Source organism: Dasypus novemcinctus, chromosome 22 (assembly GCF_030445035.2).
Source record: "Dasypus novemcinctus isolate mDasNov1 chromosome 22, mDasNov1.1.hap2, whole genome shotgun sequence".
Lineage (NCBI taxonomy): Eukaryota > Metazoa > Chordata > Mammalia > Cingulata > Dasypodidae > Dasypus > Dasypus novemcinctus.
In genome coordinates, this window is record NC_080694.1 from 35,677,770 (window position 1) to 35,693,281 (window position 15,512).

The following is a 15,512-nucleotide window of genomic DNA, read 5'->3' on the forward strand; positions in this document are numbered from 1 at the left end:
TGATCTGTACCTGGGCATAATTAAATTATGATTAGGGCTTTGATTGGGTCATGTCAGTAGTGTGTTAAGTCCCTGCCCCTTGGTGGGTGGGGACCCACAGATAAAAGACATGGCAAAGGACAGAGTTAGAGATTTTGATGTGGAGTTTTGATGCTGGAGTCTTGAGCTGGAGCCCTGGCAAGTAAGCACACAGAGGAAAGAGAAGCAAGCCCCAGGAAGAGAGGACCTGAACTAGGAGAAGAGCACAGAGGAATAGAGATGGCTCTTTAGACATGGCAGAAACCCTGGTGAAAGAGAGAGAGCCATTCGCTTGATAGTCTACAGGTGATCTTGAGGAGAGAGGCAAAGCCTAGAGAGTCTCATAGTCTACAGCTGCCCTTGTGGAGAAAAGAGAGGACCTGAGCCTAGAGAGAAGCAAGACCTGTGAAGAGAGGAACCCAGGAAGCCTGAACCCTGGCAGACTTCGGTAGCCATCTTACTCCAACATGTGGAAATAAGAATTTGGTGAAGGAAGTAACTTATGCTTTATAGCCTGGTACCTGTAAGCTCCTACCCCAAATATATACCCTTTATGGAAAACAACCCATTTCTGGTATTTTGCATCAGCACCCCTTTGGCTGACTAACACAGGTATGATTGACATCTTAATGATTTAGTCTTCCAAACCATGAACACGGAATGTCCCTTCCATTTATTTAGGTATTCTTTGATTTCTTTCAGCAACATTTTGTCGTTTTCTGTATCCAAGTCCTTTACATCCTTGGTTAGATTTATTCTTAGATATCTGACTCTTGTAGCTGCTGCTGTGATTGAAATTTTTTTCTTATTGTTCATTAATTGTGTACAGAAACACTACTGATTTTGGGGTGTTGATCCTGTACTCCATCACTTTGCTGAACTAATTTATTAATAGCTCTAAGAGCTCTCATGGATTTTTCAGGATTTTGTGTATATAGGACTATATCATCTGCAAATAGGGAAAATTTTCTTCTTTCTTTTCCATTTGGATGCCTTTTTTTTTTTCTTTTTCTTGCCTAATTGTTCTGGGAAGACCTTCCAATATAATGTTGGATAATGGTGACAGTGGGCATCCTTGTCTTGTTCCTGATATTAGAGGGAGGGCTTTCAGTCGTTCACTATTAAGTAGGATGTAAGCCATGGACTTTCCATATATACCCTTTGCTATGTTGAGGAAGTTTCCTTCTATTCCTAGTGTTCTAAGCGTTTTTATCAAGAAAGGGTGCTGGATTTTGTTAAATGACTTTTCTGCATCCATTGAGATTAACATGTTCTTTTTCTTCCTTCATCCTGTTAATGTTATGCTTTACACATTAATTGATTTTCATATGTTGAAACAAAGCTTGCAGACCAGAAATAATCCTACTTCAGCATGGTGTATAATGCTTTTACTATGCTGTTAGATTTGGTTTGCTAATATTTTGTTGAGGAATTTTGCAACTATATTCGTAAGAGATATTGGTCTGTAGTTTTCTTTTCTTGTGGTTTCTTTATCTGGCTTTATTGTGAGGGTGATGTTGACCTTGTAGAATGAGTTCCCTCCTCTTCAGTTTTTTGGAAGCATCTGAGCAGAACTGGAGTTCAAGTCTTCTTGGAATATATGGCAGAATTTCCTCGTGAAGCCATCTGGTGTGGGTTCTTCTTTTTTGGGAGGTTTTGGATGACTGGTTTAATATCTTTACTAGGACTTGGTTTGTTGAGATCTTCTACTTCTTCTCACTGCAGATAGTTTGTATGTTTCTAAGAATCTGTCCATTTCATCTAGGTTATATAATTTACTGACATACAGTTGCTCACATTATCCACTTATAGTCCTTTTCATTTCAGCAGGGCTGGTTGTAATGTCTCCCTTTTCATTTCTGAATTTTGTAATTTCTATCTTCTCTCTCTTTTTGTCAGTCTAGCTAAAGGTTTGGAAGTTTACAGATCTTTTCAAAGAACCAACTTTTGGTTTTGTTGATCTATTTTTTCTCTGTTTCGTTTATCTCCACTCTAATCTTTGTTATTCCTTTTTTCTGCTCACATTGGGTTTTCGATTACTCTTCTGTTTTGAGTTCTTCCAGTTCTTAGGTTAGGATTCTGATTTGAGATCTTTCTTCTTTTTTAATGTAAGCATTTAGAGCTATAAATTTCCCTGTCTGCACTGCCTTCGCAGCATCCTGTAAGTTTTGGTATACTCTATTTTCACTTTCATTTTCGAGATATTTCCTAATTTCCCTTATGATTTCTTCTTTAACCCATTGTTTAACAGTATCTTGTTTAATATCCACGTATTTGTGAATTTTCTTTTTCCCTCTGATACTGATTTCTAGCTTATGTTGTAGTCAGAGAATATGCATTTATGATTTCAATATTTTTAAATATATCAAGACTTCTTTTGTGACCCAATATATGGTCTCTGTTGGAGAATGATCCATGTATAACTAATGTATTCTGTTTTCATAGGATGCAGTGTTCTATATATGTGTTAGGTCTAGTTGGTTTGCTGTATCATTCAAGAAAGTATACAGGACTAGATGTTCTATCCTTTGAGAGTGGTATGTTAAGTCTCTTACTATTAATATGAATTTTCAATTTCTCCCTTTAAATCTGTTAGTATTTGCTCCATATATTTTGGGGCTCTGCTGTTAGGTGCATATATATTCATAATTGGATACACTTTCTTACTGAATTGTCCCCTGTTTCATTAGGTAATGACCATCTTTGTATTAAATACCTTGTACCTGTTTCTGACTTAAAGTCTATTTTATCCGATATTAGTATAGCCATCCCAGCTCTCTTCTGATTAACACTGGCATTATATAATTTTTTCTATCTTTTGCTCTTCCCTGGATGCAGTATAGTTTCCTTCTGGCCTCTGGAGTTTCAAAATAGTTGTTTGAGACAGTTCCTGCATGTTTAATCGTTGTTTTGGTGGAAGGACTGTGTCCTGGAGCTCACTACTCCACCATCTTCCCCAGAAATTTCTGAAGTTTTTAATTTTGACGAAGCCCATTTTATCTATATCTTCTTTTCTTTTTGTGCTTTCGGTATAAAATCTGAAAATCCACTGCATCTCCTACAACATCCCGAAGATCTGTCCCTTTATATTCTTGTAAGAGTTTTAATACCATTAGCTCTTATATTTTGGTTGCTGACTCATTTTGAATTAATTTTTGTATACAGTGAAAGGTAGGGGTCCACATTCATTTTTTGGGGGGCATTGATTATTTCTGCTTTTTTTTTTACTTAGAGAAACTGCAGGTTTACAGAAAAGTCAAGCATGAAATATGTAAAATACAGAGCTCCCATTTACCACCCTACTATGAACGCCTTGCATTACTGTGGTATATTTGTTACACTTTATGAAAGAGCATTTTAATAATTGAACTAGTAACCACAATACTATTAACTATAGTATTATAATTTTATTATAATTATATAAATTATGTAAATTATAATGATATAAATTATAATTATTATTTTAACTATAGCCCATCATTTACAACAAGGTTTGCTGTGTTGCACTGTCCCACGAGTTTCTTAAATTTTTTTATTCTAGTAACATCTATACAGCCTACATTTTCCTCTTTAAACCACATTCACATACATAATATGCAGTGCTGTTAATAACCTTCACAATGTTGTGCTACCATCACCACCATCTATTATCATTTCCATTTCTTTTGTCCATATTAGCAAGAGAAAGGGATTCCTTTTGGAATAGAAGTGATTCATTGCACTGGAATAGAGATTATTCATTAAAAAAATTTTTTTTTTTAAAGCTTTACAAAAGTTACCTTAGCTGATCCCATTATCTTTGGAAAAGTGTAAGAGGAGCATCCTTCTGGAGTCTGGCCGAGGTGGCTAAAAGGAGTATGAAATGTTGCCTATTTGGGGAAAACAAAAGAAAACAAAACCATGTGATTTGTTAATAGCATTATAAGCACTATTTGCCTACATCTTTATTATACTTAGTGGAATAAACATTATTTTTAAGAAATCAGGATTCCTGTGATATAATACAGCCATGATATAGTTCACTCCTCCAAAGTGTGTGGTTAGATGAGTTTTAACAACTGTCTAGGCACATAACCACCACAATCATGGTGCCCAATATTCCCATCACCCCAAAAAGGTCCCTGTGCTCCCCTGCTGAAGTCAATCCCTTCTCCCGCCCCCAAGCAACCACGGATCTGGTTTCTGTCCCAAGAGTTTTGCTCTTTGAGAATGTTACATAAATGGAACCACATGCCATGTAACCATGACTTTTCTCAGCACAAGGCTCTTGAGAGGGCTTTACCTTGCTGCTGGGGCGGCGGTTTATTTCTTGTTATTTTTGAGTGGTACTCCATTGTATGGATGTGTCAGAATTGTTTCTCCATTCACTTGCTGATCTGAGTTTGTGACTATTACGAATAAGGCTGTTGTGAACATTTGTGTACAGGTCTTTGTGTTTTCAATTTCCCTGAGCTAATACCTAAGAGTGGAACTGCTGGCTTGTGTGACAAATGTATATCTAACTTTATAAGGAACTGGAAAACAGTTTCTCAAAGTGGTTGTACCATTTCACATTTCCTTCAGCAGTGCGTGAGGACTCAACCAACAGTTGCTCCACGTCCTTGCTAGAGCCTGTTATCAATGTTTTTAACAATTCTAGTAGGTATTGGAGTGGTGTAACGTTTTGGTTTTAACTTGCAGTACCTTAATGACTAATGATGTTCAGCACTGGTTCATGTACTCACTAGCCATCTTCCTTGGTGAAGTAACTGTTAAAATATTTTGCCCGTGGTACCAGGACCAGGGATTGAACCTGCAACTTCGTACATGGGAAGCTGGAGCTCAACAACTGAACCACACTGGCTCCCCCACTTTTTTTTATTACATTGTTGTGCTCTTCTTAGTGAGTTGTAAGAATTCTTTATATACTCTGGTTACAAGACTTTTACCAGATAAATGTCTTGCAAATATTTTATCCTGGTCTGTGGCTTGTCTTTTCATTTTCTTTACGTCTTTCTGTCATTTATTTTTTTTAAGTGGAGCAACATCTATACAACTCAAAATTTCCAATTTTAACCACTTTCAGGCGCATGATTCAGTGACAGTAATCACATTCACACTATTATGCTACCTACACCAGCAACCATTACCCAACCCCTCCGTCACAGAAACTCTACCCCTCTTTAAGCAAAAACTGCCCATCCCTCACTACTTCTAACCTCTGAGAACAGGTGCTGTAACCTACCTTCTGTCTCTACGAATTTATTTATTAAGGTATTTCATATAAAGTGAGGGCTTCTGATATGTTTTTAAGAGCTATTTATATTTTGTTCTGTGAGCTACTTATTCCTATCCATTGCCCATTTTTATATTAGGTTGTTGATTTCTCAGTTTATAGATGCACTTTAAAAATATCTTACAGAGATGAGATTTTGTTATGTAAGTTGGAAATTTTTTTCCTCAGTCTGTCTTGATTTTGCTCCACAGATTTTTGATTGGCTTTAAATCCTAGAATTGACTTTAATATTGGTAATTTAGAATACAGGAGCAGTCGTTTTAGTTTTTTTCCCCTAGGTTTAAGACTTTTGTTTGTTTCTTGATGAATGAAAGGAAATTTGATTTATAATTGACAATAAATAAACAGAATAGGTAGGTATAATTTCCTATTATCAGTCAAGGTGCTGTTTATTAACAAATATTTGTTAGAAGATATAAATATATAATGTTTGCAACATATAAATCAAATAATAACAGTCATTTATTAATTTCACCTTTCTTCTCTTTTTCTCCTCATCCAGAAGAAAGTTTATTCAACAAAACATACTGAGAAGTCACAGCCTAAGGAAAATAAGCAAGAAACTGGGGGTAAAAAAAAAAGGGCAACCATAGCTAAGGGTCCACAAACAGGTATATACACAGCTGACAATGACAGCATTTAAATGCTTACTTTCAGAAACAGAGCAGTAGAGTATAGTTAAGGGGTGAAGCACTGACATCAGACTGCTCAGTGACTTTCGAAAAATTTCTCAATCTCTCCCAGCCAGTTTCCTCATCTGTGAAGTGGGGATGACAGTCCTATCTCATAGTGCTGCTGGGTGCAGTGTTTTTACATATATAAAGCGCATTGACAGAGTGCTTAGTAAGCATGCAAATATTCTTAACTTTTAGGATTCCCACCTTCTAATTAGCACATAGACATATGTACTACCTGCTGCCGGAGAAGCTAATAGGCATTGTTCTAATTAACGTATTTGTTATATGGGTTAAATATTAACCCACCACTTAATACAGTATTTTTTTAATGACACTTTTTAAATTAAAGTTAATAGATCACATAGAACATTAATGTAATGTATGTAAAAAAACATGAGGTTCCCATATAACCCACACCCCACCATCATTTTTGTACATTATATTTTTTTGAAGATATATACGTCACAAAAAAGGTTTCCATATATCCTCTATCCCCCACCCCACTCCTCCCACACCAACAACCTCCCCCATCATTGTGGCACACTCATCGCACTCGGCGAACACATTTTGGAGCACTGCAACACCATGTGGATAACAGTTTACCCTGCAGTTCACACTCTCCCCCAGTACATTCAGTGGGTTATAGCAGAATATATCATGTCCAGCATCTGACCCTGCAGTATCATTTAGGACAACTCCAAAGTCCCAAAAATGCCCCCATATCACATCTCTTCTTCCCACTCCCTTGGTATTAATTCACAAAGCCAGTTATGATCAATCCTATAAAATGAATTTCTTCCCGCAGATTCTCTCCTCAACATCTTTCCCTGATTTTCAACTAATCCTTGGTTTAATTCTGTTGGGTGAACTCTTGGCAATGGTCACTACATGTTAAGTAAATTTTACTTTGGGCCAAATCTCTTAGTACCTAAATTATATCTCTAGGTTCTCTGATTTCATTTTAATTCCAATTTGCATCATAAGAAATCAAAAAAATCTTTAAAAGGATGATGTAATACGATAATAGTTTTGAATTCAGTGGGAGAAGCAGGACAAGATTCAAATATAGTTGAATATTTGTCCAAGTACTTATGATACCGACCCCAACTCTGTTAAAAGCAGGTTAACAATAGGTCACTTAACAAATAGAATGTAAGCAAAGGCCACTGATTCCATTTTTTAAGCAGGAACTTCCACCTATGAAAGTCAGGCAGCTACTCCAGCCCTTAAAATCACATTTTCTAATATTTTTATGGGAAAATTATTAATAAGAATTAGATCTGCCAGCATGTTCAATCTGATTAAATGAAATTCAGCAAAGGATGATCCAAGAGAGTTAAAGACCGTAAAATATTTTCCTGTCTCAATGGAAAATACCTCTCAAAAAAACTAGGAATCACTTCGATGTCAAAAGGGGAATGTTTCCCACCAGGCTGTGGATCAGCAAATTTTATAACCACGTAAGCAAAAGTCATTCTAAGAATGTGATAACCCTAGTGGTGGCTATTAGTGCTACGATAAAAGTTCTGGGGTAAAATTTCTAAAATCTTATCACATCTTTGCTTATAATGATGAAAAGTGGAAATAGCCTAATGTCCTAGCAATCAAAGGGTTAGTTAAATAAGTAACCCAAATGTTAACACTGGTTATCTCTTAGTGGTGAGATTATGTTTTTTTTTTTGTTTGTTTGTTTTGTTTTTATTATAGGTACTGGGGCTAGGGATTGAATGGGGAACTCGTATATGGGAAATCAGTGCTCAAATACTGAGCCACATTGGCTCCCGAGTTGGTTTTCTTGTTTGCTTACTTGTTGTTTGGTTTTTGTTTTTTAGGAGGCACCAGGGACTGAAACCAGGACCTCCCATGTCAGAAGCAGGCACTCAAGTGCTTGAGCCACATCTGCTCCCTGAGTGATTTTTAACTTTACTTTTTTTCTTTGGACTTTTCAAAATTTCATTTCCTATGATGACCCATGTTGTTACTGTAGTAGGAATAAGTAGTAAGATATGTAACGCAGTGGTGAACCCTTTAAAAACAGAAGGCTGAATTGTATCTTGAACAAAGAACTTCTCTGGCAAAGGACGGAGTTTGAGTAGTTAATGCTTGCAGTCTTTTCCTACTCTAAAACTCTTAAGTTCCAGAATTTGTTTAAGTTGGGAAAAAAGTGTCAAAATAATCCACTTGCAAAAACTGCAAATAAGCTATACCCTCCGCCCCTGAAAACCAGTTTGCAAGAGTCTTCTAACTACTTTAGAACAATATTAAAATTGGAAATTGAAAAACAATTGATACAATGTTCATAACAACTGGTTTTTAGGAAAATCCAAATAATAATAAAGGAAAAATAAAATCAGTCAAATTGGTTAGACAGTCTTTGAGGAAAATCTAACTTCAGTCCATTCTACCACACATCCTATATGACCTGTTTACTACTAGCAATAAAGGAAAACTCAAAGGACCCCATCTCTACTCTACTTGCCTAATTTAATAGATTCTTGGAGCTGACTTACCTTGTCAGACGCATACACCACATCAAATAGCCCAAGAAGGGTGACGGCGATTCCCACAGCTGGACCATTCACCACTGCAATCAGAGGCTTAGGAAAATCTATAAAATGGCCAACGAAATCCCTACAGGAATGGAAATATCAAAGCACGTTTAAATTGTCTGAAGCAGCATTACTGAAGTACAGGCAAGACAGTAATGTGTCTGAAATAAGAATTCCTTCTGGGCAGGCTGGGAGTTTCTGAAACACCAACCAGCAGAGCCTCCCTGGCTGGTCCGTGCTGTGGTCTCCCACGATCTGTATCCATGACATCCACTGGAATGGAACTTGATGCATCCTATTGGTCTACCTCGGTACACAGTGCATCCTACTGGTATACCTTGGTACACAGTGCAGCCTACTGGGTGGTGTACCTTGGTACATAGTGCATCCTACTGGTCTACCTTGGTACACAGTGCATCCTACTGGTATACCTTGGTACACAGTGCAGCCTACTGGGTGGTGTACCTTGGTACATAGTGCATCCTACTGGTCTACCTTGGTACACAGTGCATCCTACTGGTCTACCTCAGTACACAGTGCATCCTACTGATCTACCTTGGTACACGGTGCAGGCTACTGGTCTACCTTGGTTCAGAACTCCTATTTCGGTGGTTAGGTCTGGCCAGTAAGCAGGCTGTAGACTCTGAGAGTAGGATGGGCTGCAATATTATAGCACAGTGGGCACTGGGGGCTTGGCAGGGACAAATGAGTTAGGGACAGAGATGATTTTGCGTCCTCTGCGTTTCTTGAGGCCACTTCCCCTTCCTCTTACCAGGAAAATGAAGTCATGCATTCCTCTGCCTGGAAAAGAATCAGTTAAATTTTTCTGCCTTGAGAGAACTTTATTTATAGCCACATTTGTTTATTTTTTTTCTCTGAGGTTCTAAGGGCTGGGGATTAACCTGGGACCTCATATATGGGAAGCTGGTACTCAACCACTGAGCCACATTGGCTTCTCTGAGTTGGCTTTATTATTTGTTTTACTTGTTTGTTTTTTTTCAGGAGGCACTGGGAACCAAACCCGGGACCTCCCATGTGGAAGGTAGGCACTCAACTGCTTGAGCCACATCTGCTCCCACTGCTTACTTTAAAAAAAATTTTTTATTTTGCTATCACTGTTTACTTTTATGCTTTTCAAATTCAGCAGGATGAACAAGTAGAGAAGTTAAAGAACCATCCACCTATTGATGGAAGTGGTTTGGAAAAAGATGCGTGTCCAATGCTCACAATTACACTGGCAAAGAGTAATCTAGATTTTACTTTTGTTCAACCAGAGACCACTGTGCTGAGTAAGGAAGAGCCCCCTGGGATCAGACGAAGACCAACTCTTACCTGAGTAAGACGGCAGAATTTTTAGCTTTCTCCTCTGGGCTAACAGGGAGACTTTCAGTGAAGTTATTCAGATCGTTCCCACTGCTAAAGTAGTCACCATTTCCTGTAAACAAGAAAATCAACAAACACACCATTCATTCATTCATTCCATAATTATTGCATTTAGGCTTTGTGCTAGGTACTGGCAATCTACTGGCTAAGACTGTCGTCGTAATACAGACTATGAGAAGCTAGACCACTGGTTTCCAGGCACCCAAATAAGCGTCAATAATGCCACTATGATCGTGCTGCGAAGGAGAAGTAAATGATGACATGAGTCTATGTCACCAGGGGTTTTGGGTCATACTGGGGAGTTCAGGGAGGGACGCTCCTAAGGGACAACTGACCTGAAATCTGAAGGACTTGCAAGACCAACCAAAAAGACAGGAGCAGGAAGAACATTCCACAGTGGGAACAGCATGAGTTAAGGTCCTGTACAAGCTGACCCCAGGACATGGGATGGGTTAAAAGTGCCCTGGTGCCCGAGGGTGAGGACGGGCAGCACAGGCCATGCTGGGTTTTGCAGATCCTGTTTTTTTAGTAAGTATATGATTTATGTAAGTTTTAAAAGTGGGGGAGAGGGAAGCGGCTGTGGCTCAATCAGATGGGCTCCCATCTATCATATGGGAGGCCCTGGGTTCACGTCCCAGGCAGGGCCTCCTTGGGAAGGCAAGCTCGCCCGCACACTGCGGGGAGCTGACGGCCCAGGCGCCGTGGAGGGCCGACTCAGCAAAGTGACACAACAACAACAAAAAAGGGAGACAAGCAAAAACACAGAAAAGCGTGCAGCAAATGGACACAGAGAGCAGAGAGCAAGCAAGCCGCAAGGGGGGGATAAATAAAAATACAGAAACAGAAGCACACACAGCGAATAGACACAGAGCAGACAGCAAGCAAAAAGCCACAAAGCGGGAGGCAGGGGGGATAAAAAGAAAGAAAGTAGGGGAGAATTAGGATTTTAACTTGGGAAGATGATGCTGGATGTAGTGAGGAGACTGAACTGGGCATGGGAAGGACAGGGCAAAAGTAAAGTGGACAGGCTACACAGGAGTCTACTTCCGTTCAGACAGGAGTCGGTGGTGGCTTGGACTAGGGCAGACAGACAGGAAAAAAGACGGATTCTAGAGATACCGATGAAGTAAATGGAATTGGACTGGACATGGGAGGCGACGGAGAGATGAGCACCAAAAACAAACGCTAGGATCCTGGTCTGTGGCACAGGCCAGAGGAGGAGCCCCTCACTGCGACTGGGAACCCCTGTGTGAGGTTATCCTGGTGACGCCCACGGGCAAGTGTCAGGAGCTCCAGCATGTCCAGCCCAGAGCTCCAATTTGTACCTGCTTTTCACATTACAAAGATATCTATATCTGTGTCTATTATACCTTACATATTTATGAATTACATGAGCTCAGTGGTGGAAATGATCTTCTAGCATATTCAATCAATTTCATCTCTTGTGAGAACTCCCCCAACAGAAATATAATAAAATGTCTCACCTGTTACAACAGTGATGGCTGAGTCATCCTTGCTTGCAGCCTCAAGGGCAAGCATAATTTCTTGATACAGCTATGTGGCCAGAAAGGAGAGGAAAAGAACTTTGAAAATGAGAATCAGCACGCAATGCATTCCCTAAATGCCAGTTAGGATAAGCCTGCTCTCTGCAAAGTACCAAAAATTTATGTTGGTGGTATTTAAACAATGAAAAAGAAGAGTACAACTGAAAGGCTTTTCATTCCTTTTACAATTTCTTGGGGGCATATGATATAGCAGATGCTGCAGTGGATGCTTGGGGACAACCACTTGATTCAAAAAGTGAACGGAAATGACAACGGTCCTTGAGCTTTGGGAATTAAGAGAGGATTACATTGGCAGAAGGAAAAGTGAAGAGCTAAGAAGCCAGAGAAGTCAGTGAGACTTACCTAGGGCCAAAGGGATAGGACGTGGTAGAGAGAAACCTCTGCGAAGCCATGTTTAAGTTATGTCAAGAGTGATCTGAGCAGCCTGGGAAATGTTAACTAATGCTAAAATGCTGAAATTCTAAGATGCTGCAAGGGGCTCAACATTTTAAATCTAACATTTCTGAAAATCTTGGACCCATCTTTGTTATAGTTTTTAATGCATTTTAAACAGGTATGATTTCTACTTTATATGAAATTTCAATGTGGGAGAGAACCATGAAGAGGGCTGATATTCACAGACAGAGAAAATAAACGTACGGCCTTGGAACAATATATAAAGGTGGACTCATGGCCACAGAGGAATGGAATGAAGAAATAATTCCATCGTTCATATACTTTACGTTCGTGTTATGATGACATAGCACAGCAGCATGACTGACAAAAGCCAGGATTGGGAGTTGGATACATCAGGGTTTTGATATGGGTGTTCCTGTTTATTTGTACATGAACTTGAGCAAGTTACTATTTAACCTCTCTTTAATTACTTTCTTGTTAAATAACGTTAACAGTAAGGTCCTTGTGAGAATTAAATGAACTTTGATGTGAAAAGTGCTGACAGGCACTCTGTAAAAAGCAACCGTTATTATCCCTGCAGTTATACAGAAACACATTAGGGGAAAATGGAAAGAAGGTTTTGAGAGTCAAATGCTTTATTAATTGAATGGCACATATCCAACTTCATGCTATTCTTACCTGGGTCTATTTTAAATTAGTATGCTTTTTCCACTACAACACAAATTATAGACCAGTGGCAGGGGGTAGAACTCGAAATTTACTTCCAGTTTAGCACCAAGCATCCAATTAATTCTCTATAAATTTTTTTCAAGGGGAAAAGGCCGGGGGTGGGGGGAGAAATTATTGTTATTACCTAGTTTAACGACAGATTTAAAAAGCAAAGTTGTCTTTGCAAAGCGGCTCATTTTAAGGAGAGCTGGGTTATGATCTATTTAGAGTAAGGTTCATCCTCCTTTTTCTTTCAACTTACACAAAAATAAAAAATAAAAAAATGCTCCATGCAAGCAGAATAATATTCCCTTAGATGTCTAAGTGGCATGAGATCCTTCTGGGAGCATTCTATAATAAGTTCTCCAATCTTACAGGGTCTCTATGCATCGCCTTTATTTTCCATATATATATTTTTTTCATTTACTTGTATTAGAGAAGTTGTGGCTTCATAGAACAATCACTGTGTTTATTCTCTTAACTCTGTATGTTTCACATATAGTGATGTATTTGTGATTCCATTATTAGGGAAGTCGCGGGGCCTTCTAGGATGCAGGACCTGCTTGAGGCACATTAACCCTAAATCCCAAATGCCCAGCTCTGTTGGAGGAAGAAGTGGCCACAATTCGGAATCTTCCTGTATACGCAAACGAGAGAGCTCACAACTGAGGAATAAGGCAGAAAGTCTGCAGACAGAGGAAGAGATCAAAGCACGGCCAAGTCCCCCCAACAATGTCACCTGGAGGGTGATGGCATTTTTTTTGGTGGGACGGTTTAGCATGATCTTCGTGATGCCGTCCTCTCTCGTCACCACCAGGGCCTCACATCCGCCCTGTTTCACGGCTCCGCCGGGCTCCGCTTGGCTGGAGGACTCAGACGGTGAACCCAAACTGGACACCAAATCCACATAGTTCTGCCTGGCTGTTTCCTGAAGAGAAGATGACAAAGAGCTTCGGGCACGGTCAACGAATAAATACTGGGAGACACTCAGTAGATTAATAAAGAGCACCTTGCGCTGAAGGAGGTCCAGAGGCCCTGATTCAATACAGGGACCAAGGAGCCTGAAGGTTCCCTTAGCAGAAGGACAGCAAGAGAACTAAAAGCAGGAGAGATGTAGATTCACCTTGGGCAGGCTCCCCAGGGCATCCCAGGCGTCCCATTTTGCCTTATTGATCATGTCAAGGACGCCTGGTCTTGGCACACGACAGGGTCCTTCGGTGGCCTGTGAAAAGAATAGGAACTGTTAATGCTCAAATGTCCCAGCAAATTGGAGCCCTAAATATTTAAGAGCCATCAAATCCTCAGCTAGCATGAAGGCCTGCTGTTCCCCTCCCCTAAAATCTTTCACAGGGCCCATGAATCGATCTGATCCTTTCCTTTTCCCCCTACCTCTCTGTCCCCTTTTTGATGCTGTTACCAAGAATACACAAACAAGGGGAAAGAGACTGGAGAAAGAAAATGTGCTGATAGCTCTCAGACCCCAAGATAGGTTCTAACTGCCTGTGTCTGAAAACACGGCAAGAGAAGGGCTTGAGGGAGTTAACGTCTTAAAATATTCTAATAGTTACTCAGTCTTACTTTTTTTTTTTTAAAGATTTATTTTATTTATCCCCCCCGCCACCCTGTCCGCTGCTTGCTGCCTGTGTTCGTTGTCTGCTCTCTGTGTCCATTCACTGTGCGCTCTCTGCACCTGCCTGTCTTTTCTTTAGGGGGAGAACTGATCCCGGGACCGCCGATGTGGGAGAGAAGTGCTCAATCGCTTAAGCCACCTCAGCTCCCTGGTCTGCTGGTCTGCTTTCTCGCCTCTGTGTTTCCCTTTGTTGCGTTATGTTGCTGTGCCAGCTCTCTGCGGCACAGGCTGCCAGCTCTCCGTGGTGTGGGCCATCAGCTCTCTGCAGCATGGGCCAGCTCGCCTTCACCAGGAGGCCCCGGGAACCAAGCCCAGGGCCTATGGTAGACAGGAGCCCAATCGCTTGAGCCACATCCGCTTCCCTTGGTTTTATTCTGATAGTTACATTTTTCATACGTAAAATATTCAGGCAAACAACTGTCAAAAGAAACTAGCTGACAAATGTTTGGAAGCCCACGGTATATTCTGATGGCCCCCTAAGATGCAAATGGCACAAATTCAGGGGTGGATTTCTGGTAGTTTTGCAACAAGGTGGTAGCTAGGGAGGCTCTGGCTCAAAGGATACTCGACTGCAAGGGAAAAAGCAAAAAGCATCTACATTTTATTTGGGTCAAGGCTGGTGGAGTAGGTGATTTAAAATAAGAGCCTGACAGGTTGCTTTTCAGAAATGGTGATTGAAAGCTCCATTTAATAACTATGTTTCAAAGCTTTGATTTTATAATGTAATTGGCTAAAACAGGAGAAAAGAGGCTTTGAAAAACAGGCAGAAAGGAGAGAAAGATAACACACAAAGAGGACTACCCTTGTGGAAGGAAGAGTCTGGCACTGCCATGAGAACAGTAAACAATGTGGGTACCCACTGGGCACATTTCCATAGGGAGGCACCTTTGCCAGGTGGTCTTTGAACATTGCAATGTAAGAGACTTTCCTTTTTAAAATTTATTATAAACATTTTCAAACGTACATGTAAATAGATTATAATGAACCCCCAGCACCCAACACCCAAATTCTACAATTACCGCATTTTGCCATACTTGCTTTTTTGGTGCTACCTCCAAACTTCATGCCATTTCATGCCTATAAACTCAATATGCATTTCTAAAAAACATCAACATTTTCTCATATAGCCATGATGCTATTAATGATAATACCTAGCATCATTGAATTCATACCCAGCCCATATTTGATTTTTTTCCAATTGTCTCCAAATACCTTTTACAGTTGATTATTCTAATCAGGATCCAAATAAGGTCTACACATTTGATTGTTTTATCTTTTATCCTTCTTTTCTTTTGGAGTGATTTTTTTTTT

The 15,512-nt window shown here is 39.9% G+C and overlaps 2 protein-coding genes across 4 annotated transcripts in view; one reads left to right on the top strand and one right to left on the bottom strand.

Moving 5' to 3' along the window:
• The window catches only part of LOC101410993 (testis expressed protein 56), a 50,684-nt gene extending 42,635 nt beyond the window's left edge, over positions 1–8,049 (top strand). The window contains exons 4-5 of the mRNA XM_004473570.4: positions 5,796–5,904; positions 7,803–8,049. Coding sequence (XP_004473627.2) covers positions 5,796–5,904; positions 7,803–7,819 — 126 coding nt within the window. The 3' untranslated portion in view covers positions 7,820–8,049. The remainder of the gene's footprint in view (positions 1–5,795; positions 5,905–7,802) is intronic.
• Positions 1–15,512, bottom strand: part of ECI2 (enoyl-CoA delta isomerase 2) — a 36,814-nt gene that overhangs the window by 4,837 nt on the left and 16,465 nt on the right. For all 3 annotated transcript variants that reach the window (XM_004473545.5, XM_004473543.5, XM_004473544.5), the window contains exons 3-8: positions 13,695–13,793; positions 13,311–13,499; positions 11,387–11,456; positions 9,852–9,954; positions 8,481–8,601; positions 3,798–3,887 (exon numbers count right to left, since the gene is read on the bottom strand). In XM_004473545.5, coding sequence (XP_004473602.1) covers positions 3,798–3,887; positions 8,481–8,601; positions 9,852–9,954; positions 11,387–11,456; positions 13,311–13,499; positions 13,695–13,793 — 672 coding nt within the window. The remainder of the gene's footprint in view (positions 1–3,797; positions 3,888–8,480; positions 8,602–9,851; positions 9,955–11,386; positions 11,457–13,310; positions 13,500–13,694; positions 13,794–15,512) is intronic.